Source organism: Nyctereutes procyonoides, unplaced genomic scaffold (assembly GCF_905146905.1).
Source record: "Nyctereutes procyonoides isolate TBG_1078 unplaced genomic scaffold, NYPRO_anot_genome, whole genome shotgun sequence".
Classification (NCBI taxonomy): Eukaryota; Metazoa; Chordata; class Mammalia; order Carnivora; family Canidae; genus Nyctereutes; species Nyctereutes procyonoides.
In genome coordinates this window covers 1,143,399-1,169,366 of record NW_026575033.1, presented here as the reverse complement: position 1 = coordinate 1,169,366, position 25,968 = coordinate 1,143,399, and the positions used below count along the sequence as shown (strand labels likewise).

The following is a 25,968-nucleotide window of genomic DNA, read 5'->3' as shown; positions in this document are numbered from 1 at the left end:
GAAGGCACAGAGAGTACTGGTCTGGCTGATGGGAAGGCACAGACAGTACTGGTCTGGGTGATGGGAAGGCAGAGAGGAGAGTACTGGTCTGGGTGATGGGAAGGCAAAGAGGAGAGTACTGGTCTGGGTGATGGGAAGGCACAGAGAGTACTGGTCTGGGTGATGGGAAGGCACAGAGAGTACTGGTCTGGGTGATGGGAAGGCACAGAGAGTACTGGTCTGGGTGATGGGAAGGCACAGAGAGTACTGGTGTGGGTGATGGGAAGGTGCAGAGAGTACTGGTCTGCGTCATGGGAAGGCACAGAGAGTACTGGACTCGGTGATGGGAAGGCGCAGAGAGTACTGGACTCGGTGATGGGAAGGTGCAGAGAGTACTGGTGTGGGTCATGGGAAGGCGCAGAGTACTGGACTCGGTGATGGGAAGGCGCAGAGAGTACTGGTCTGGGTGATGGGAAGGCGCAGAGAGTACTGGTCTGCGTCATGGGAAGGCGCAGAGAGTACTGGACTTGGTGATGGGAAGGCACAGAGAGTACTGGACTCGGTGATGGGAAGGCACAGAGAGTACTGGACTCGGTGATGGGAAGGCGCAGAGAGTACTGGTCTGCGTCATGGGAAGGCACAGAGAGTACTGGACTCGGTGATGGGAAGGCGCAGAGAGTACTGGTGTGGGTCATGGAAAGGCGCAGAGAGTACTGGACTCGGTGATGGGAAGGCACAGAGAGTACTATTCTGGGTGATGGGAAGGGAGAGAGAGTACTGGTCTGGGTGATGGGAAGGCAGAGAGAGTACTGGTCTGGGTCATGGGAAGGCGCAGAGAGTACTGGACTCGGTGATGGGAAGGCACAGAGAGTACTAGACTCGGTGATGGGAAGGTGCAGAGAGTACTGGTGTGGGTCATGGGAAGGCACAGAGAGTACTGGACTCGGTGATGGGAAGGCACATAGAGTACTATTCTGGGTGATGGGAAGGGAGAGAGAGTACTGGTCTGGGTGATGGGAAGGCACAGAGAGTACTGGTCTGGGTGATGGGAAGGCACAGAGAGTACTGGTCTGGGTGATGGGAAGGCGCAGAGAGTACTGGTTGGGTCATGGGAAGGCCAGAAGTACTGGACTCGGTGATGGGAAGGCACAGAGAGTACTGGTCTGGGTCATGGGAAGGCGCAGAGAGTACTGGACTCGGTGATGGGAAGGCACAGAGAGTACTGGACTCGGTGATGGGAAGGCGCAGGGAGTACTGGACTCGGTGATGGGAAGGCGCAGGGAGTACTGGACTCGGTGATGGGAAGGCGCAGGGAGTACTGGACTCGGTGATGGGAAGGCGCAGGGAGTACTGGACTCGGTGATGGGAAGGCGCAGGGAGTACTGGACTCGGTGATGGGAAGGCGCAGGGAGTACTGGACTCGGTGATGGGAAGGCGCAGGGAGTACTGGACTCGGTGATGGGAAGGCGCAGGGAGTACTGGACTCGGTGATGGGAAGGCGCAGGGAGTACTGGACTCGGTGATGGGAAGGCGCAGGGAGTACTGGACTCGGTGATGGGAAGGCGCAGGGAGTACTGGACTCGGTGATGGGAAGGCGCAGGGAGTACTGGACTTGGTGATGGGAAGGCAGCTCAGCCCGAATCGTTGGGCACGTTGCTGGGATCGGAATCCGGACCCGGGCCGGAAGGACGCGCGTGCGCTGGGTCCGCACCGCGCGGTGGCGCCTGGGGTGGGGGTGGGGGCGGGGGCGGGGATGTGGGCGGCAGCGCAGGGCTGCGGCAGGGGGCAGCCCGGCGCCGGGGAGGGCGCGCGCGGTCACTCACGCGGGAGGCACGCCCCTCGGCAGGCCCAAGGCGTTGACGGCCGCAGGCGGGGGCTGCGAGGGCAGCAGGGCGCTGAGGAAGGCCGCGGGCGTCTGGCTGTGGGCGAAGCGGGCCGTGGGTGAGGCGCCCAGGGCGGCCGGCGCAGCGAAGGCGGCGCTGGGCAGCGGCGGCGGCGGCGGCGGCAGCGGGAACACGTCGGGCAGCGGGCAGGTCGTCGTGGGGCTGAAGGCCGGCGGCGGGGGCGGCGGCGGCGGGGGCGATGGCGAGGACGGGCCCCACGGGGCCTCGGCGTCGAAGGGCGGGGAGAAGGGCGCGGGCGCGCGGCCCAACTGCTTCCGGGTCGGGGACAGCGGCGACGGCAGGCTGGACGAGCTGGGGCTGGAGGCTGGCGAGCCGTGGCCCGACGCGGGGCCCAGGTTCTGCGCCGCGATGAACTGCTTGGGGCGCGCGTAGTTGAAGGAGCCGGAGGCCTGCATGGCGGGCGCGGAGCGGGGGGCCAGCGCGCTCATGGGCTCGGGGGCGGCGGGCGGCGGCGGGGAGCGCGGCGGCGGGGAGCGCGGCGGTGGGGGCGGCGGCGGGGAGCGCGGCGGGGGCGGCGCGCCGGCCTCCTGCTCCCGGCGGACTTGGTGCTGCAGCTGCTGGAGTCTCAGGGGGTCCCTGCGGGGAGAGGAGAGCACACGGTCAGGCGGGGAGGGGCGAGGCGGCCACGGCCGGCGGGACCTCGGGACCGACGCGGCCCACCTCGGGGTACAAGTTCCCGGGGGTCACCTTGTCGGACTCCCAGGAGCCACATTTCAGGTTGACGAAACCAGACGTGTGGAGAGAGAGACTTTGGACGTGAGTCCTCAGTCCTCTCATTTGTCTTTTTTCTTGGGGGAAGAGGATTCTATCCTGAGAAAGTTAAAAGTCATTTTGGGAAGATCTCGGTTAGTCCGATTGGCCTGCTTTAGTGCTGTCGACTCCGCATTCAGTAAACACCAAAGGGTGATTCGGGGGTGTTCCCCGCAAAATCTACTTTAACTGCTCCGTTTGTTGCCTACGAGAACATACTGCAAAATTTACTACCACCAGAATTTCAGTAGTCAGCCCTGAATTGCCAATTATCTGCACGAACCTTGATACACACAGTTTTGTCATGTTTTGTGATGTCTGCGATACACAGGCCACACCTATCTTTAACATGTAGGTGTTCAATGAGCAGTAACAGATTATTTTAGCATGATAATGATGCAGCCTTAATTACCCAAGGGCTTTCCACTGAGAAGAGATAGTCTGAATTTTGACTTCTACAGAAGTTAGTCAGCAGCTAGCAATGAGCTAAAATCTATTTTACTCCAGCTTTCCTGGTTGGCCGAATTTTACATCCAAGATGTTTTCCTTTATTCAGTGACCAATGGCTGTCAAAAGAAACCAACAGAAGGTGGCACTAGATCAAGCAGATAGAGCAGCCATGAATATGCAGAGCCATACTCCTAACTTTAAGCCTTTTATAACAACAACAACAACAACAAAAAACCCGCAAAACTTCCCTTAACCATAAGTGTCTAATTTTCAAAATCATGCATTTAGAAATTCAAAGCAATGAAAGGAACTGAAGCTGCTGATCAAAGCAAGAAAACTCAAGAATCAAGAAGATTTAGCTCTCTTAGCAAGTATCAGTAGATGTAGGAACATCCTTCCTGTGTCATCCATCCTCTCCTATAATTATCCAGTAAAGTGAGTACACTTGAATCCACAAAAAGAACAAGAAATAAGTTGCTTGGGAACTGAAAAGTAGATGGTTCTATTATGTATATCAAGTATATACATGGTTCTATATGCTTAATCTGTACAAAGCATCAAAGATTTCAACAAAGAACTTTGTGGGGTCAGTCCAATGGAACTCAACTGGAGCGTTTGAAAAGCAGCCTTGCCACTGCTAGGATTCACTAAATGGTGAAGCTGCAGATGTCAGTGTGGTTTGGGTCCACTGTCCAGCACATGCACGCCTGCATTCATGTATTTAGAACTGGCCCAGGAATGGAACTCATAAAAACCACCCAATAGCTCTGAAACCCATCATCAAGCACTCTCATGCTGAATCCCCAGATGCTCCTTTCTGATCTCCCTGCCTGTTCTATCACCTTATTTCTTACTATGTATCCTAGTCCTTGAATATTCATCATGAACATTCAGGGGACCTGTGTACCTGGGTTGAGAGTGATTTGTGTGGCCCTCTTCAGAGGCACTGCTCCTCTACTCTGGCCAGCTGGGCGCACCATGGTCAGAGCCTCACCTTATTTTAAGGTATTTTGAGCTTGGCCTGGCATCAGCAAATAGCTGTGTGCAGTGGCTCTGGCAAGGCTGTTAGAAACCTAGCATTCCTTATGTCTGGTGTCAGGATTCCTCTGCCCCAAGATGAGGGACTGGCTCCTGAGAAGCCAGTCTTCAAAGAAGCCAGGGCAGGAAAGCCCAGACCATATTCTGACTCTCCCGGGGTCAGACCTACTCATTCAACCATTCAAAACAGCCACCAAGTTTGTTAACCCATGTGGGCTTAAAGCTGCTGACATGCTACTTTTAGTAACAAGTGACAGTTCAAGAAAGTCTTAATATAACATTTCATAAGAAATGAACAGGCATTCTATTGACCTGGTTACTAGTAGATACTGCAGTGAAGAACTCTGCTAGGTTTCTACTCCCCCATTTTGCACTGGGCAAAGACTAAAATATGCAGAGAACTGGACAGGTAGGAAGGGAGAGTAAAACAGTTATTTTGAATCATTGAGTATCTGCCTTAATTTCTGGCAAATCATAATATTTTATAGAATACTTGAATTAAATGGATCTGACACCTGGATTTTGGATGATGAAAGGCACAATTCTAAGTCATTTTCTCAGTCTTTTTTTTTTTTTAATAAAAGTTGATTTTCACAGAGATAAAAAGGCAAATGGAATGAAAGGCACCAGAAACGTCTTTGGAAATTACTTAAATGTTATAAAAATTAATCACTTTCTTTCCCCATTTTTTTCCTGCTGTCTTTTTTCTGAAAATGAAACTGAATTGAACTTCTTGGAAGTACTGTGGAAAGGCTGAAAAGTTAAGAGTTCTGGATGCCCTAGTCACAAGGATGACACTTTGAGCATCATATTAAAGTCTTTGGTTTTGCACAACTCCATCTACCCCCCCCACCACACACAGCATATACCCCTCTCTGCCTCAACCCCAATTCAAAAAGTCTAAGGAATGTCCTACTCTTACTCCTCCTTCAATTTTAAAGGCTTCAATACTGAAGGAAATGAGATGTCTGGACTTTTGATTATGCACCTGTCACAGCCCATTTACAAATGTGGAAACTTCAAGTAACTTGCTCAATGTCACAGAGCAGGTTACCTGGAGAGCCAGGTTAGATTTGTGTCTGTGTCTGGCTTCTTTAACTGCACCAGGTACGTCAACATAGAAGAACCCCCATCTCTGATGCAATTAAAAAAATTCTGTGGTCATCTTTCCCTTCTAAGAATTTTTCCCACTCATGCCTCCACGAAGCCATAGCATGAGGACTTTCAGGATCTGAATCATCAAAGTTTTAAATTTTTACATATATGACTATATTTAAGAATATCTAACTTCAAACTTGAATCTTTTTAGAGTGAAATGGCACAAAGATGAGAAGATCTTCACGGCTCAGAAAGGGACTATGTAAATACGAAGTCAGTGGATGCCCCTCTTCCATTACAGAAAATCAAGAGCCCAATGGTTTAGACATTGATTTTTAAGTAGAACAGTTTTACAGACAATTGGATGGGACAAAGATATAGATTTGACAGGGATAAACAGAGACGTAGAACCTGATTTACTTGCCAATTCAGTAATCTCTCTTGTCACTACATTAAAGAAGCCGTGGAAAGCACAACTGGCCAAGTGACAGTGGTTCAGGAGAAGAAGGCTGGCCTCAAGCTGGATGGCACTGGCATGGAACCCAACACCACCAGCTACTCCCCACAGCTAGTAGCTGTGGAGCCACCATGAGGATTAAGTGAGCACAGTGCCTGGTTGACAATGTGCGCTCTAGAGACATGTCACGGCACGGAAGAACCACCACATCAGTTCAGGTTACTGTACAAAATGGACCTTAAAAAAAAAACATGCAGATAATGTTCTACTTATTGCAAGAGAATTTTCTTCTTTATCTGTTCCCACTGCACGTGGTGGCCCTTCTTGGACTCATGAAACCACAGCAGGGTGGGAGATGAGGGACAGCACTAATTATACACCTAGCACTGGATTGACTCATTTTTCAACAATCCTGGGAGGTTGGGATCTTCATCCCCATTTCAGGGCAGCCCAGGTGGCTCAGTGGTTTAGCACCACATTCAGCCCAGGCCGTGATCCTGGGGACCCGGGATCAAGTCCCACGTCAGGCTCCCTGCATGGAGCCTGCTTCTCCCTCTGCGTTTCTCTGTCTCTCATGAATAGATAAACAAAATCTTTAAAAACAACAACAAAAAAACGACCCCCCCCCCTAGTTTAGTGAGGCCAAGTAATTTGTCTAAGGGCAAAACCTGGATGTGAAGGGCTGTTTGGCTTGAAAGTCTTACTTCATCATTCTCTCCAAAGTGCTCAGTAAACAAACAAAAAAAAGGTTTATTAAAATGTTAGTTTATTATTACTACATATCACTTTTTCCTCTGGGGGACTGCAGCCCAAGCTCAAAATAAATGATGTGAAAGTAAATTTCTGGAAAACAACTTTTATGTAAATTGGAAATTCCCAGTATGTCTCTCTGGAGCAATGTCTGGATTGCAAGAAATAATTCATCCTCTGCTCATATTAATAAAGATGGAGTATTTATAATTGTCTGGAGAAACTCCTGGGATTGTGAAGCTGGAAAACATCTGTGCTTTCAGAATAAATATGCTGTTGGTTTATATATTTTCTTTAGTTTGCTAATTGTGTGATACAGAAGCCATTGTATGATGAAGAGGTGCAGTACTGCGACCCTCTGAACCAAGAGCTCTGCTGGTCCTGCTATTGATAAACACTTGGAAGGCAAGGACTGTGACCTCCAGCACCCTCACAACACACAACTGAACATCACACATGGCAGACACACACTTTCAGTGGCAGAAACCATATTAGTTTCTGTACCCTGCTGGGCTCAGCAGGTAAATTTAGTAGGGTCGTCCATACTGGACTGGGGAATTTTGAGAATTTTCAAACGAAGGTAGGTAAATGAATTAGGGAATAAACTGGGTGTTCCCACAACAGCCCTCTCCGATTGGGATTAGCTCAGTATCAGGTGTAGGACAGAACTCAGTATGTTAATTCTGGGAACTTATAAAATAGAACTCCTACAAGGGCTCAGTTCAGGGAGTACTGATTAAAGTCCATCTGCTTTATTATATTAGTACTTCAAATGTCTTGTTCTTGTCTCTATTACTCATACTTTAATTTATGTCTTTATATCACATGAATGAGGTCCACCTGATGAGGGTCAATATCAAACAACTTGCTTTATTTAGCACTAACTTTTTAATGCCTCTTGGTAAAAGGTACAAACTCAGTCTTGAGAACAATCATTTATACAATAAAAATGAGTTAATATAAGCCAATGAGAATGTACTACACTGGGTTTGGGGGGAGGTTGTAAGTGCAAAAATGACTATGAAATTTAAATACATTCTCTCTAAGGTTGGGGGAGAGGGCAGGGATAGAAGATTTGGATTTTCTACAAAGTACCATCAACCAGGGAATGTTAACATCAAAACTGACCACTGCTTGGGAATGTGTGTTTAACATTTACTGCATAATGACATAGGTTTCTTTATAAAAGCCATGTTCTTTGATCTTTAATTTATTCTTTGCCTTTTGTAAATCATCCTGACTCTCTAGATAGAGCTGGGATGGACCACAATTAATTACATAGGAGGGGTCAGGGAAGAAGTGACCTGAGTGAAATCAGCACACGACTGGAGCCTCTTTTAGAAAAAAGACTCATCCTTTCCACTCAGAATAAGAACTGCATCTGGCTCTGCTACAGAAAAACAGTAGCTCTTTATGTCTTAATATATAAAGCTGATGTCTATCTGAGGTCAATCCATGTGCCATGAGGGAAGGGTGGGGAGCCATTGCTGACCAATTCATAATCCTCCTGGGAAAGTCTCTGGAATATCAAAGGATGGCTGTGGCTCTCACATGGCTCAGGGAGTGAGGACAGAAGGGCTGGGATGGTGCTGGAACAAGGGCCTCAGAACGTGAATCCTGCAGCTGGCTTTCCCTTTAGGGGGTCTGTGGGGGTACATCAATGGTCCTTTGGCTTTGTGAAGGCTGTGGTCCAAGCATTTACAGTCCTACCAAAAGAAAAGGATTGTATCCCAACTGAACCGTATGTGATAAGGGACAGGCTCCCATGGTGTTTGCAGGTCCTAAGCAGTAAGTCTGAGGAATCTAGATGAGATTCAATGATGATGTCACCTTCTTTAAGGGAGGAATGTGAGGTCAGGTTCAACTCAACATCATAGTTCAGTGCCTTAGATCATTTTCATTTCTGTTGCCACAGAGGCTAGGGGAAATATGGGTAGATACTAGTTGCTAATTCTTATAAAAACTGCAAATATAGTGGACGTTAACAGAAATACAGACTGTTCCCAGCTGAACATGTTTGGTATAATTCTTAACACAAAGCGCACCTTCGAAAAGAAATGTGGTTTCTAACCTTTTCTGTCAATACTTGAGGCAATGTCACTGATCTCATTTCTAACCAAAACACCAAAAAAAAAAAAAAAAAAACAAAAACAAAAACAAAAAAAACACTCCCCGTGAGACAGATGCTAAGGAATTTTCATGTCTTAAGCTTTAAATTTCTCTGAGATTTTAAAGAATTGGGAGTGGGGTTGGGGGAAATGGACAGATACTTAACTTTGAGAAGTCTTATAACGAGATGAAGAATTCATGGTATATTTTAAGGTTTCATATGGTTAACATTTCTTCAAATTTCCATTTTATCATTGAGAGGCTTGTCCCATCCCTCCTGTGTCATTTCCAACTTAGTTTATGTTTGCTGAACCAAATATATCTACAACAGTATGCATTTTGTACTTGTAAGAATGTATTACTAGAGGCAAAGTGTCTTATCTTTCCAAAGAAATAATGGTCATCTACTCACCAAGTGGCTTTAATATGCTCAGAGAGAACAAAATAGCGATTCTCTCACTTCTCTACCCCTTCTATTTTTATCTTCAATTTCTCTCTGCGTTCCCATGTAAGAAGCTCAATAAATATTGGCTGAATTTAATTACAATCCTCAGATTTCTCTATTCCATCAGGCAATATGGCACTCCAGCCCATGCCACTGCATTGTTCTAAGGGAGTACAGGTATCTCGCCCATAAAGCCACTATCACACAGGCTATCTGCAAGAACACAGAGTCACCCAGAGAAATGTTCAAATAGTTCAACTCCAGTTCAGCCACCAACTGTTTATGACATTGGATAATTGACTTCATCAAGGACCCAATCCCTGCTATAACATATGAATTTATAATGTAGTATCTCTAAGGTCCTAGTAAACTTTCAGATTTTATGATCCTTACTCTTCAGTTGGGTACATTTAAAAATAACAAAGAAACTGAGGAGTAAAAAGGAGCTCACAACTACCCAAGCCCAAGCCGCCTGGTGTGTATTCATATACATATATTAATCCTATGCATATGCTGTTTTCACACCCATTCAAACTGTCTTTGAAAACTGAGTATGTTATTTCCTGGTAAACAGAAATAGATTTTGAAGGCTTTAGAGAAGCAAACTAAAATCCTTCCACAAAGGATTCTTATAAAATCTTGTAAGAGGAAGGATGCTTTTATTCTATAAACAATCATCACCTCATCAGTTAACATTAATTGAATTTTTTTCTTCATGTAGATGAATGCTACACATCAATTCTGTCCATAAGTTAAGAAAAATAGCTTTGGGGTCTTGTGTGTCTCAAAACAGCTCGCATGGGAACTGGATTGGATGTGGTTTTGTAGAATGTTCTCTCTTAGAGAACCATGAACTATTTCAGTGGCTCAAGAACTGCTCAGCATTCTGTGAATATATCCTGACCCTCTTTCCACCACAAAACCTCTTTTGTCCTTTGTCCTGATTTTGTAAACCTCCTAAAAAATTAAGATACAGGTTACATTGTGCCCTCGATCTGTAATCCCTAAATGCCAGTCCTTTCTCGTCCTCACTCTTCCTTCCTCTGCAGCATCTGACAATGCAAGCACCTACCCACTCCTTCTCGAAGCACTCTTCTCGCCACCATCATCACCACCACCACTGTCCTTGCTCTCCTGTGTTTCCCTCATGGCTTCTTCTCCAGCCCTTTGACTATGGGTGTCCCCCCAATATCAAACTTCCCAATCACTCCCTAATCTATCTCTGATTCAGACCCCAGTCCTGAATTCCAGTTCTCTTGCCCAGTTCATAAAACATAAACTTACCACACCAAAGACAGTGTGCCACTCCCTCCTCTTGAATTTCCTCCCCCTAATAACGGCTGATAATTCAAAGATCCCCATAATTTGGTCCAGAGCAGTCCTAACTTCTTATCTCTAACTCCTGCTCTATCTCCACATTTTCATCCTTCCTAATTAGTCTCCTTGTCCTGCAAACTTTCATTGGCTTTTCCTTCTTAGCCTTCTCAAATCTCTTGGAAACTACCTCTCTCCCCCTGGCTTCTCTCTCTATCGCTTTGTGCCCCTTTCAACATCTCTCTTTCCTTGAAGTCCTCCCCAGAAATATCTAACAATTCTTTCTCCCTCTTGCAAGCTATGCCAGTCCTCAAGCAGTGACATTTTCCACCCACACCCACAAGCCCGATCTAGAGCCAGGTTTGTGGTCTCTGTGCTCTCTTGGTAATGATTGCAACATTTTGCTCGTAGACATCACCACCTGTGAGGAGCTCACCAGGCATCGTTTTATGCGGAATATAGGAAGGTGAAACAATCCGAGCTCTTAGAATGATGACAGCACTTATATTCTGTTTTTTTAGTATCTAAAATATGAGACTCCCATCCCCCAGTTGGGAGTGTTCGTGAAGCTGGTAGCACAAGTTCCGAATTTGGCATCTGTGTGGCACTCCATCATGTTCCAGGCAGCGGAAGTCTGTACCAGTGCCCAGTTTCCATTTTATTTGGTTATCAGTCAGAAGTGCCTAAGTTGATGTTTACCTTAAGGAAAAGTGTCTCAGGGATATTTTCAGAACTTGGTGAGAACTGGAGTCGTCCCCAGGCATTTCTTTTCTTTAGAAGGGACCATAGTTGCAATGTTCTCTTTCAAAGCATAGATTGCATCCTAAGATAACAAAGTCGGCCCCTGAACCGAAGGAGGAAATGGTTCCCTGCGTGTCCATTGTATAGCAGCTCATAAAGATCTAATAGTGCGGTATGAACAAGGCTGCGCTCGAAGCCTGTGCTGCAACCTGAAGCATTCATGTCTGCCCGCAACTTCATGTTCCTATCTGGACTCATTTTTCAAGTGTTGGGAGCACTGCCAGGAGTTCCTACCAGCTGATACTGAGTTAAAGAATATGTAGGTGGAAGCCATGCTTTCTTTCTGGGAGGAGGCGGCCATTGGTTGGAGACATGGCAGCAAGCATTCATAAAAGCAAGTAATGACTCACCAGTTGGTGAGTAATTGGATGAGTTCCTTTTTTTTAAGATTATTTTAGAGAGAGAGAGAGACCAAGAGTGGGAGGGGCTGAGGGAAAGAGAATCCCAAGTAGACTCTGTGCTGAGCACCAAGCCCAACATGGGGCTTGATCTCATGATTCTGAGGTTGTAACCAGAGCTGAAATCAAGAGTCAGATGCTTAACCAACTGAGTGAGCCACCCAGGCGTCCTGGAGTGAGTTCCTTCTTAAAATCAGTTTCCTGAAACTCCAAGAGAAGTGGTCATCTGCTTTTATTATCTACCATTCTTGTCTTCATCTGGTAAAAGCAGTTTATCCTTTCCTTTACAGGTCAGTGTCTACTCTATTCCTTGTGGGTCTGCCAGATATAATCCTCCAACCTTTGGAGGGTCACAGGGTGAGCATGTGACCTAGGACTGGCAAATCATTGTTGGCTTCACCAAATCATTCAAGGTTAAATGTATGATCCAGGTCAGACTGGGCCAATCAGGATTTTTCACACTGAAGACAAGAAGGACCTATATGTCTCTCTCTGTCCTTTGATGGCTAACTAGAAGGACAGGATCCCTCAGAGGTGCTGGCTGCGTGGAAGAGACTATAAAAAGGAAGCCAATACATTAAAAAAAAAAAAAAAAGCCATTGTTGAGAAATAAAAGACAACAGAGGTAACCTGGGATGCTATCTTAGCACTAGATCCAGATAGCTCTCAGGTCAGTTTTATTTCTGAATTCCACGTACAAAAATAAATGGTCCTCTCCGTTTTTTGGGGGGTTTTGTTTTGTTTTGTTTTTTGCTTAAGTTAGTTCAAATGTTCTCTAACACTTCAAAAAAAGTAGCCTTGGAGACCGACCAGTCACTAATCCAATTTCCTTATTTTACAGATAAGGAAATAGAAACATAGACTAACTACACAGAATTATCAGCTGGTCAATGCCGAAGGCCTGACAAGAGCATCTTGCCTATGAGAATAATATTAAAAATTAATAGCAGGGCACCTGTGTGGCTCAGTGGGATAAGCATCTGACTCTTGATTTCAGCTCAGGTCATGATCTCAGTCAGGGTCCTGAGATGGAGCCACACATCCAGCTGCATGCTCAGCAGGGAGTCTGCATGAGATACTCTCTCTCCCTCTGCCCTTTCTGCCCCCTTCTCAGATAGATAAAACCTTTAAAGAAAATTAATAGCACTACCTGAAGCTGATGAATCAGTAAATAATGACTACATACACTGTTTATAAAATTGTGAAAGAAACCATCAGAAGTCTAAAAACAAATGGCTAAAAAAAAGTGTTGATCTCTGGAGAGTAAGACTAGAATGAGGTGGAGGCAGTCTTTTATTTTTGCATTTCATAGCCTCCTATACTAGTAGTTTGAGTATTTTTTAACCTTGTACATGTAAAAATACGTTTAAAATATAAAATTCTTAAGATATTCAAATTATAATCATATTAATTCTTAAAACGTATCAAATTCCCAAAGCTTCTATTTTAAAGACTGTCACATGGTAAAAGACGATACAATGCTCCTGTCTTAATAATGAAAGATCCGAGAAGCAAGAGAACATCTATTCCATGTATCTGAAGTCTCCTGGGGAGGCCCTTGTCCAAAGACTTTAATCAATCATGACAACCACTACTACTATTGGTACCAAGAGCTTCATTACCACCACTGCTCCTACTGATCACAGAGAACTCTTGCTGAGCACTTGCTATGTACCAAACACTATGAGGAGTACTTAATCTACACCAACTATACTGAATCTTTATAAAAGCCTAAGGAGATAAGACCTCACTTATCTCCATTTTACAGATGAGGATAATGAGGCACAAAGTTAAAAAGTAAGTTGCTCAAAGTTACACAGCTGGAAAGTAGTGCCAATGGGCTTACACTGAGGTGGTGTGGCTCATGAGTCTACTGTTACGGTATCTCTCATCAAGGCAGCAGGACTTATCTAATACTGCAAGTGCACTATGATCCTTTCAGCCACAAGGGACCTTTGTAATGTGGGTTCCACCCAAAACTGGCTCTCTCACTCCCATCCCTTTGTTTCTTTGTTACTGGGATAACAACATTGCAATGGAGCCTAAAACAGCTACCCAGAGAGACAACTTGGCTCTGACTAGAAGACATTCCACATGTACAATTCTAGATAGGGAATGCTTTATGTCTCGATATGCTATGCTTTGCAGACTTTTATTTCTTGGGGAAATTGCCACTGGGCTACTCAGTGCTTTCCCCAGCAGAAGTAACTATGCCACAAATTATTTGTATGGCCTTGACTAAAATGGGTCTAAATTTCTTCTTATCTGTGAAATAAAAGTTGGACTATTTTAAAATAGTCCCTTAAAAAATATATTTTCAAGTTCCTCCAAGCTATAAAATCCACAATCTCATCTTTGAAGATTGGACATGTGCATATTAATTTGTTGTGTTACTGCATCTTTGAAGAGATTGCATCACTAAATATGCTGGAATTAAAAAAAAATATGGTATCCTCCACATACTGATGAACAACAGTTATAAAGATGACTTTTTTAGATTTCTATTAACATAAACTCATCCGGCAGCCCTGGTGGCTCAGCGGTTTAGCGCCGCCTTCAGCCCAGGGCATGATCCTGGAGACCTGGGGTCGAGTCCCACATCAGGCTCCCTGCATGGAGCCTGCTTCTCCCTCTGCCTCTGTCTCTGCTTCTCTCTTTCTCTGTGTCTCTCATGAATAAATAAATAAAAATCTTTTAAAAAATAAATTATATAAGCCCATCGATGAAGAGGTAAACATTTCTGAATAAGTAAGCTGTCAATAACATTTTCTACATACTTCAATCTCCCAAGGGTAAATAAATGAGAGGAACACACAGTTGGACCCCAGTACTCAAAGAGTAATTGATACTCACTTAAAGGCTGACTGCTGCTAGTTTCAATGTTAATGACGGAGATATTCAAGCTCAGGGTTCCACAGTGTGCCTGCACACATTGCCTGATCACCAGGCACCAATTCCAACCTTTCATCCGAAGAGGGAAAAGGTTCTTGAAACAACTCAAAAATGCATTTTGGCAAACTCAAGATATGTAGCTTAGCAGCATGCACTCAGAGACTTGTGACCCATGGAAAAGAACTGTTAAATTTTAAATGGCTTTGACCTTTCTTAGCTTATGGCCAACTGACCTTGACATTCCTTAGAGGCCAAGGGATGAGCTGCAGTAATGACAATGCTGACTGACCTTCCCCCTCAGGATGCAGATCCATTCCTGGCAGCAGTAAATGAAGTTTATCCAAATGTGTCTTGGGAAGGACCATAATAAATGAGGTTCCCTCCCTGAGAAATGACTAAAACCATTAAAATAATTCTTAGATAAAACAGCCCAATTACTTAATGTAATTACTCTTAAGAAAAAAATGAGAGAACTCTCTGATAGTTACACAAAGCTTCAATGTGGTTATATATGACTGTGTATAGTCAAGAGGCATTTACTGACCATTCTATTAAAAGGAGTATTCTCTAACATGATATTCATGACATCACAATATGATAAAAGCCCTGCAACATCCTGAAATGCCTTTTGAAAGAAAACTTTTTATAGTATATTCAGCTACAGTTTTGAACTTGTTTCACTATACTTCATTAATCGTTTCCAAAACATATAAATAATGAGGCTTGCTGTACACTACACTGGGTTTATGATTAGATTTTAAATTTTTATATATTAGGTGGCCCTTCATTGAGCGAAATCATATATGCCCCTGAATAGGCTTATTCTATTTAAAACAAATAATGGAAAAAGCTACTTGACTATAAAATATCTGTATGATGATGTAAACAGGAGATTCACAGAATGACAGATGGAAGGACCCTGGATCATCTTGTATGGCAAGAGTATCTCGCAGGAGACCACTGACAGAGCTTCAATTAATGACAAGGTTTTTTGCTTTTAGCCCCTTCAAATGAAGATACCAAGATATAAACTTCTTTCACTAAAAGGCTTTCACTAACAAACCAAAAAGTCCTTTCTATAAGAATACAGCTAAGTAGTCCAAAGACCAAAAGAAAAATATGCTGTAAATCAGACAGGTTCCGACAAGGGCTCTTCCTTCCCAGAAGAAGAAAGGGTGTCCCCTTGCTTAGGAATCATGCAGAGCTGTTTGTCTAATGATTTTATGTCCTAATACAGCCCACACATTCGTGGGTGTGTATGTGTGCAGAGACCCATGCATCTGACTAGATACAGTATCAGCATAATGCACATTTTCAAGTTTAAATATGATAATAAAATTATTGTCTAAGGACTATAGTCCTTAGTCCTTATAATAAAAATTATAGAATAATTATACTTTTATTCCTAACTTGACCTTCCAAGTATGATCTTCTGTCTTAATGGTGACCACCAGTAAAGAAAAGCATGTCTGTAATCTCAGAACAAAGAGTTCATACCAGGGAAACAAAATTAGAATGAATTTTTGTTGTTAATGCCTTCTAAAGTAAGATGGGATTAATGTGATAAGGATAGAAAATAAATAAGAGTTATGAATTTATTAGCGATTTTTTTTCTGGCTGTGGACATTTCTTGGTCTCTAAAATATATGAGTAAATCGAAGATCCACAGAATTTACAAGAATGTCAACATGAGCCAGAGGACATTAGTCACTTATGGTTTATCTCTCTCTAACACACACACACACACACACACACACACACACACACACACACACTCCTTTAAAGAGGGTTATACTATCATATCCCTTAGGTAAGCTCCCCCTTGGAAGGCAATGGGGTGGCAGGAGGTCACTCCTGACCTAAGGGATATGGAAAAGCTCCTCTGCATGGTGCTTTCCCTAAAGAATTTGGTATTTGCAAATTTATCCATAACCTTTCATTTCCTGTGAAGTTTTAGTATCCCCACCTTCTCCTGGAGACAGAAAGTTTGTCTTTATAACCTCTTTTCATTCACCTGGTCTAATAATACTCAGTTTAAATTTACCCTGATAAATACCCTGTAACATTTTTAGTTTCTTGCCCACAAACAAAATACTGCCACCAAGTTTTGATTATGGAATTGGCTGGAAAAACAAGGCACTGGCATAATCTTTTTGACCAACAGAATTTAACTTTTTTTTTGGCTTAGAGAATTAAAGCATAAGGATAATGATAGCTTCTGAAAATCAGCATAGTAGTCCTAATGAAACCTTTTCTTTTTAAAATTGAACTTGTAATTATAACCAGTAACTGCAGACATTTCTATACAATATTCCTTTTTATCTCTTTTGGAATTAAAGTCTTTATATGAGAGTGCACATGACAAAAATGCAAAAACAAATCCTATTTGATTTCCATATGCAGAGAAGAAAAGAACCTTGACCCACAACTCAAAACTATATATAAAAAAGTGACTTATATGACTCTTTAAGTTGACTACAAACCAAAACTACAAAATTTTAAGAACACATAGGAAAATCTCTGCTACCATACGTAAGGCAAAGATTTCTTAGGTATGACACCAAAAGCATGATCCATAAAAGAAAAAAAAAAAACCCTGCTAAATTGGACTTCATTCAAATTAAAAATTCATACTCTCCAAAAAGCAAAAAATAGAAAAAGGACACCATGACAAGTATGTTTACTCCATACTTTCTTCCTCCTAATCCAATCTCCAGTCCCAGCATTAACTAAACACTGTTCATCATTCCTTGTGTTCCCTCCCATGCAAGGCCATATTTGTAAAAACATGTGGTATATACTATACGGTAGTTCTATTGCTCTTTATAACAAGATTTTTTTAAAACACAAAACTTTCATATTCAACACATTTATTAGATTATTCACTTAGTCCCATACTCTTGACAACATTCACTGGTCATACACAAATAATTGAGACTAAATTCTTTGGAAATTATTAGTTTTGAAGTTTACTTGAGGAAATATGGAAAAGAAACAGATAAAATGTGTTTGCCTCAGTTAAAACAAACATAAAAAATATTTTCTAAATTATCAGCCTTTCTGTGTATCATTTAGGCCATACTTCATACTTTAGCTATGTCAGCTGTCATATCCTAGGGGAGAGATATTGTCATCTGGGACCTGGTCCTCAAATACTATTTGATGTACATAGAAACCAGATTCTTCAGTTGCTTCCATTTCTTTGGGTTTTGGTGTTTTTCAATAATGAAATTCTTTTTTAAAGAAAAATAAGAATCTCTTGAGTCACTTTGATAATTAGAGGAAGTATTTGCCCAGGCCGAACTAAAAACATTTTTCACACTTCACAGCCCAATTCGCTTCCTCAGTGACTCATGTAATACCCAAGTGAGCAAGAATAGGACTCCCTCCTCGCTCTATTTCATGATCCTGTTTTATTTCTTCACAGCATCTACCATGAAATTACTGCATTTACGTATCTCTTTTTATGCTTTCCACCTAAACGCCCAGCCCTCCAGCCCACCCCTACTCCATCTCTGGGAGGTCAGTGCCCTAAGGGAAAGGACTTTTTCTGTCCAGTGATACAGAGCTATGGTTCAGGATGTGAGGTAGGCCTGACACACAGTAGGTGCTCAACAGATTCTTCTCCACTGAACAAGCTCCATTTCTACTACCAGGTTTAGCTCTTATTCCTGTCATATGGTTTCCAAATTCATCTCCAGCTGTGGGAAGAGAGAGATGACCATTTGGCATACTTATCATTGTTTTTGCTACCATGATTTATTTAGGTATAAAGGTTTGTGTATACCTAATTTATATATGCTAGACCTGTGCTGTCCAAATATAGCAGCCACTAGCCACATGTGGCTGTTGAACACTTGAAGTGTGACTGGTCCGAATTGAGATGTACTATACGTTTAAAAAACACACCAGATTTTGACAATTTAGTTCAAAAAGAAAAGTGTAAAATGATCTAATTAACATGTTTATATTACTTACATATTGAAACAATATTTTTAATAAATGGGTTAAGTGAAATATATTAAAATTAACTTCATTTCTATCTTTTTTAACATGACTACCAATAAACTAAAATTGCATGTGTGGCCTGTATCTATAGTTCATACTATATTGCTACTGGCGCTCCCCACAGGCCTGGTTCTAAAACTACTTCTCACAAGAAGAATCTGAAGAGGAATCATACTGCAGAGCATTAGAATCTGAGGCATTGGTCTCTATGGGGCCAATTATGGGAGGGTAGTAATGGATTTATCCATGGTAGTGGCAAAAAGCAGTCCTCCAAATTCTTATTCATTTTTTCTAATGCATTTACTGGTTCCTTAGCAAGTGATACCAAATTTTTCTAAGATTATGTTTCTCAAACTGTTCTGCTCTTCTAAGACATTCACAAAGGTAGGCCTGTTTGGGGCACCCTCAGTGCTATTCATCATGATGGGCGAGAGCACCCCACCATCTATGACAGGGCATTCTCCTTCAGGTGGTAAGAGGAGACTCCAGCCACACAGATGTTCACACTCCCTGCTGCAAGGAGCAGATTATCAACCAGTCACAGGGAAGAAGCTGTGAGGTGAAAGGCAGAGACAGCAGGCTTTGGGGTGGAGATGAATTTGAATTGTTTCTCCTAAGAAAGCCTTGGGTCCCAAGCCTTGGATCATGAAATAGAGCAAAAGCAAAATGATATAACATGTTAATGGAAGAGGGAACGACCAAGTTATAAAGCTGAGGTTTTAGGTTTAAACAAGGCTGTAGATTTTTTTCCTCCAGTTTATAAAAATGTTTAAATAAGAGCCTTAATGCCAAAGTTCAAAAACAATGGTCTACTATCATAAAATGCACACACTATGATTATATTTAGAGTAAACTGAGTGGGTGGGAGAGAATCTAGATTGAAAATGGCCAGACAGTGGGCAGAACATGGCTCTCCAACTTGTATTATGTTACTTCTAAAAGACTACAGTCACTTGCTATTGTCTCCTTGTTAAAGTCCATTCTGAAAAGTTAACAGTCTTCTCAACCATGGTATTATCACTAAGAATCTTTTGATTCCCAAAAACAGCATCTCACAGAAAAGCTGCCAAGCCAAAGAGAGATCACAACAGATACTTTCTCCATCCTCAAAGAAGATAAAATGTCAATAATAGTATTATTTATGCTTGATCAAGCTTTATAAAAACAAGATGCCTGGAAAAACATCTTAAGTACACTGATGAGTATATAACCTAAAAAAAAAAAAAAAAAAAGCCTTCTGGTATTACTGAGTTTGGCTAAATATAGTTAGCAGCCCTCATGCTTCGTGGCACATTTTCCCCTGGAATTCAGCTAATATAAATAAAACAAATGGAGGGAACCTGGCCCCCCTCCATGAACATTACATCATTCTTCCTTATTAGGAAAACTTCTTCAAACCTGACATTTTGCTGTAAACAATCAGTGTTTAATTCTCAATGAGCAACTCTAGATGGAGAACCACGCTAACCAGAGGGCTGTTATATGTCAGGAGAAATGTGGGTGACATATAGCCTCATTTTAACAATGGTATTTTAATTCTCTAAACAGTAGCACCATTATGGAAAGCATTTTAATGAGGAACATTTAATGTTTCAAGAAGAAGATACATTTAAGAAAGCATATTTCATATTCCTCAAATTTTTGCTTTCTATATATTTTCTGATATATGCATTATGTTGTGGTGAACAGAGAGAGAAGTCAGAAATTCTTAGATTCTTGATTTATCACAATTAGTTAGAAGCCATATTGTAGGTTTACCATGTAGGTTTACCACAATATGGGTTCTAACCAAAGATTTTCATATCTGATTGATCTTACAATGATGATGTGAAGAAGAAAGACCTCCCTTCTCTTCTCTTAAAACATCCCTCAGTATAATGTTTACCATGTTACACAACTTTGGATTATATTTTTGGTCTGACACATTACTATACTAACATGATAACCTAGCAACAACAGCAAAAATGAACAAATCGGACTCTATTAAACTAAAAAGCTTTGGTAGCAAAGGAAACTGTCAATGAGATGAAAGGAAGTGACCTGTGTGATACGAGAAAATATTTGCAAATCATGTATCTGATAAGGGGTTAATATCCAAACTAAAGAAAGAAATCATGCAAATCAATCACCCAAAATACAAATGACCTAGTTAAAAATGACACAGGAACTAAATAGATATTTTCCAGAAGAAGACAGACGGCCAACAGGTGCATGAAAAAGATGCCGAACTGACTAATCATTAGGTAAATGCAAATCAAAACCACAAAGAGCTATCACCTCACACCTGTCAGGATGGCTATCATCAAAAACGTAAGAGACAACAAGTGTTGGCGAGGATGTAGAAAAAAAGGAACGTTGGTGCATTGCTGGTAGGAATGCAAATTGGTGCAGCCAAATAGGCCCTGTGTTCGGCCTTTATCGGCCCTCATGTTCATTGCAGTATCACTTACAATAGCCAAGACATGGAAACAACCTAAGTGTCCATCAATGGATGAATAAAGAAAAGAAGATGTGGTGTTTATATATTATATAAAATGGAATATTATTCAGCCACAAAAAAGGAAATGCTGTTATCTGTGATAACATGGATGGACTTTGAGGGCATTATGCTACGTGAAATAAGCCAGAGAAGACAAACACTGTATGATTTTATTTACATGTGGAATCTAAAAAAACTGGACTCATGGAAACAGCAGATTGGTGGTTGCTAAAGGTAGGAGTGGGGGATGTGTAAAGGAAGGGTGCAAATTTTCAGTTAGAAATAAATTTAGAGACATAAGATACAGCATGGTGACTACAGTTAATAGTACTGTATTATAGATTTCAAAGTTGCTAAGAGAAAAGATCTTATAAAAGTTTTTATCACAAGAAAATGTAACCATGTAAGCTGATAGATGTTAACTAAACTAACTGGGGAAATCATTTCGTAATACTACATGTCTCAATTCATTATATTATATACCTTAAACTAATATAATGTGGTATGTCAATTATATCTCAATAAAACTTGAAAAGAAATTATATTTTAATATGTTATATAATAACATATATTTGTGTTTTGCAAAAACACAAACCATGTCTACTGATCTTCTTGGTATAAAATGTAAGATTTATGAACATGTATAAAATAAACTCAATCAGAGCAAACCCTTTCCTTAAATAATTACTTTTTCTATGAATATGGATTATTCACCATTTTGCTGATTCTCCCTGATATTTTACCTTCCTTTATTCTTTTTTTTTAAGATTTATTTATTTATTAATTGGGGGGGGGGGGCAGAGACACGGGCAGAGGAGAAGCAGGCTCCTTGCAAGAGAGCCCAATGTGGGACTTGATCCCGGATCTCCAGGATCATGCCCTGGGCTGAAGGTGGCGCTAAACTGCTGAGCCATCTGGGCTGCCGGACCTTCCGTTATTCTTGATGTAAGGACTATTTTTATGAGAAATAAGAGTTGAGAAAAAAGTTCTAAATCTAAAGTCCACAATGGTGCAATGAGGCTGACAAAGCTGATATCACAGTGTAAAATGATTAATTTATAAATAAACCACCCTGAGATGCAACAGATCATGAGAGTAATGTGCTAAAGTGAACACGGAACCTTCTTTTATAGGGTGCTACTTTTGGCAGGCAGTAAATAACAAACTGCTCACTAATTTTTCATTTTCCCTTTGGTTCATTAACCAATTCCGATTCATCACATATTCATGGAAATGTGGAGGGTGAGGAATGGCTTTCAGAGGAGGTGTTATAGAGAGAAAGCAGGCTGGCCTGGAACAGAGGGGAGGATGGTTTGAATACTTCCAAGGTTATACTCCTAAATCTAGCCCTATGACAGGACTTTTTTCTTTTAACTTTTATTTTTTCAAAGTTAGGAAAAACAAGTACACCTGAATCTCTTGTGATCCATAAAATTTAACTTGATCTGGGGATGGTCCTCTTTGTTTCCCAGCACCAGCAGACTGGGAAACAGATTCCACTCAAGAACTCAAAGAACTTTCCAGTCTAACAGGCCCTGCTGTATTCTGGGAGTTTTATCCACACACTTCTTTCTGATTTAGGAATTAGAGGTAGTGGTATAATTCTCAGGAGTGTAGACTCTGGAGTTAAATTGCCTGTATTTAAGCTAGCAGCTGAGTGTTCCTAATCACGTAACCTTTCTGAGCCTGTTTCCTCTTCCTCACATGGAGGAACGATCTCCGAGCCTATGAAGATCAAATGACTTATTACACATGAAGTATTTAGAGCAAAGCTTGAGCAAACCTTCAATAACTGTTAGTAATTTTCAGGATGATCATATAATTTAGTGTCCAAGTGTGAACCCTTGACTCTCAGACAAGTAAACTGACAGCCCTGAGAAAAATGGAACTTGTAGTCATCCCACTAATATTCTATCATGTGAAGGTCACACAATAATTTGTAAATTTAACAAAAATTTGTGCATCAATGGGTACTAGAGAGTACAGGATTAAATGGAATAGAAATGCCTTAAGGGGTGCCTGGCTAGCATAGTAAATTAAGTGGCAGACTCTTGGTTTCAGCTCAGGTCATGACTTAGGGGTTGTGAAATCAAGCCCGACACCCCCATCAAGCCCCACGTTGGGCTCTGCACTCAGTGCAGTCTCCTTAAGACTTTCTTCCTCTCCCTCTGCCTCTCCTCTATGCCCTCTAATAAAAAATAAATCTTTAAAAAACTGTTTTTAATTACATTTACTAATTTTTATTAAGGCATTCTATTTTGGGGCAGGCCCGGGGGGCTCAGCAGTTTAGCGCCGCCTTCAGCCCAGGGCATGATCCTGGAGACCTGGGATCAAGTCCCACGTAGGGCCCCCTGCATGGAGCCTGCTTCTCCCTCTGCCTGTGTCTCTGCCTCTCTCTCTAGCTGTGTCTCTCATGAGTAAATAAATAAAATCTTAAAAAAAAAAAGGTATTCTATTTTTCCCAAAGATTGAATGATATATTTTAGAGACGGGGAAGGGAGAAAGGGAGAGAACGCATGCGTGCGAGAGGGGCAGAGGGAGAAAGAGAATAACAAACAGACTCCCCACTGAGCATGCAGCCTGACACAGGGCTCGATCCAAAGACCCTGAGATCCTGACCTAAGCCATAATCAAGAGTCAGACGCTCGACAGAACTACCCAGGTATCCCATATCCCAAATATATTGTAAAGTTGAGTTTAAATCATTTCAGCAATGTTTTCATTCTTCCGCAGAGCCCCACAGACATCAGGGAATCTGGCAGTAGGGGAAGAGAGTAACATTGAGTAAAAAGGTAAACGACAGTGTGATTGCTCTACCATGGGCCCCGTCTCTGCTCAGCACAGACAGACTCAACTGCGGTTCCACAAGTAAGTGGGCTGCTTCCCTCCTGGCCTAGGAACTGCCCTAGGTACACTGTCATCGTAGAGACAGAGAAAACACATCCGTTAAATATGAGCTTTAGTGGAAAAAATTCAGCTGGCATTCTCTTTTGCTTTCTGTCGTCTTGTTTTAATAGCACTCTTATGTAAGTTCTTTACTATATATAGTTGAGAATGGGAAGCTGTGATCCGACCTGATCAGAGGCAGGCAGACTTGGGCCATTTCCTTCCACCTGGTGCCCAAAGGCAGCTGTTCTGGAGGTCCAACCAGAGCGGCCAGGACGTAGAAGCCCATGCTCCTTTATACGCTCAGACGGCTGTGCTGCTGTCTCCCCCCAGAGCTTCAGCCTCCCCACCTATACAATTGGCACAAGGTCTCATTCTGACCTAACACGCTGGGGGTGCCTGCAGAGCCTGTGGAACCTCAGAGAACATCTGGGAAACATTTTTCTAGCTTAGTCAGCAATGTGTATTTTTCCCCCCTGTATGTCCTTCCAAGATTTATGCAAAAGCTAGAATTCTGACTTTTCAGTCTTCGGCTTCTGGACCATCCTACCATCCCTACCAGTCTGAGTAAGAAAACTGTTGGTTCATTTATTGTCTGTTTCTTCCAGAAGGCTGCCATCTCTGTAAGGGCAGAGTCCCCATCTATTATACTCCCCAATGTATTTTCTAAAGCTTAGCACAGTATATGAGTGAACCTATGAATCAGTGAATAGGAAGAGGCAGCAGTATCTAACATTTACTGGAATCTTCATGCCAGAGCCCATCCGCTCTGTATGTACGCCTCCTCTGTCTCTCACATACCTACGTCTTCTCTCTAGTACCTACTAGCTGTAGGACCTGGGACAACTTAATCAACCTTTCTGTACCTCGGTTTTCTCATCCATGTAATGGGATCATAACAGGATTCAAGCAATAAGGCCACTTTATTTTTTTTTTAAGATTTTATTTATTTATTCATGGCAGACACAGAGAGAGAGAGGCAGAGACACAGGCGGAGGGAGAAGCAGGTTCCATGCAGGGAGCCCGATGTGGGACTCGATCCTGGGTCTCCAGGATCACACCCCGGGCCAAAGGTGGCGCTAAACCACTGGGCCACCGGGGCTGCCCAATAAGGCCACTTTAAAGATGACATGAGACCCATGCTTGGCACAGAGGTGTGCTCTGCCAGTTGTTGTGCTAATCTTCTCTTCCTCCTGAGTAAACAGCACCATCTCTGGGCCAGTGTCATGAAAGTCAGAATCCCAGGACTCATCCCTACCTGCTTCTCACCTACCATGTCTAACCCACCACCACCAAGCCTCGCCTTCCCCTCTCCTAACATCTCCCATGCACTGTTCTCTTCATGCAGCCCTGAGATTTTTTTTTTTTTCGAGTCGCACATCTAGTTTTCCAACTCTTTTACTTACTGGGCTCCCAGGAGCTATGTTTGCTCTTGGGATGAATTCTAAGTCCTCAAACAGGGCCCAGGAGGCTTGTTGCCTGGCTCTAGCCTCTTCTCATCTCCTCCATTTTTGGGAGTTTTCATTCTTGGAGTTTTCAGCCCTACCCGTCCACATGCATTCCTCCTGCTTTGATGCCTATCCTGTACTACACTCATCCTTCAGATGTCCGTTCCAACATCTCTTGCTGGGGAAAGGCCCCTTCCTCAGGCCTCCAAACTGGACCAAGTGCTTTGGTCTCCTGCCCTCAGAGGTCTGGGCACATTGTTCTCCACACCTGCCCCACAAGCACACTCTGCACATCTTTCATCTAGTCTGATGGTCCCCCCTTCCCAGGCTCCCTGGGCCTCTCCCAGCTTCAGTAAAATGAGAGCCAGGAGGCAGCATGCTAACAGAAAGCAAAGACAGCTGCTCTAGAGAACACCCTGGGATCTAGTGTGACCTTCTCCCAGTGCGGTCCTTTCTGGACTTCATTCTGGTCATCCATAAAATAACCTGTACCAGACATTTAAGGCCAAAATTTCTATTAAAAATAATTTCTGTACATACATGGGAAAAGCTAACAATTACGCTACATAAAAAACAGTTACTCCGTGAGATGCTCACGTTAAGTTCCCCAGATGCCACTATCTCAGTCCCCATTTTTCTACCATTAATTAGCTGGCTGTGTTGGCTCCACAAAACACTGTGGTCTTTTCTCTTTTTTCTCAAAAGACCAGAATTGTGAAAACTGATTTTATTAATCCTAAAAAGTAAACAACATTTTTTCCA

The 25,968-nt window shown here is 42.6% G+C and overlaps 2 protein-coding genes across 2 annotated transcripts in view; one reads left to right on the top strand and one right to left on the bottom strand.

Moving 5' to 3' along the window:
- The window catches only part of LOC129504555 (palladin-like), a 417,088-nt gene that overhangs the window by 41,153 nt on the left and 349,967 nt on the right, over positions 1-25,968 (bottom strand). The window contains 1 exon segment of the mRNA XM_055317307.1: positions 1,803-2,459. Coding sequence (XP_055173282.1) covers positions 1,803-2,459 — 657 coding nt within the window.
- Positions 1-25,968, top strand: part of CBR4 (carbonyl reductase 4) — a 156,851-nt gene that overhangs the window by 120,497 nt on the left and 10,386 nt on the right. The window lies entirely within an intron of this gene.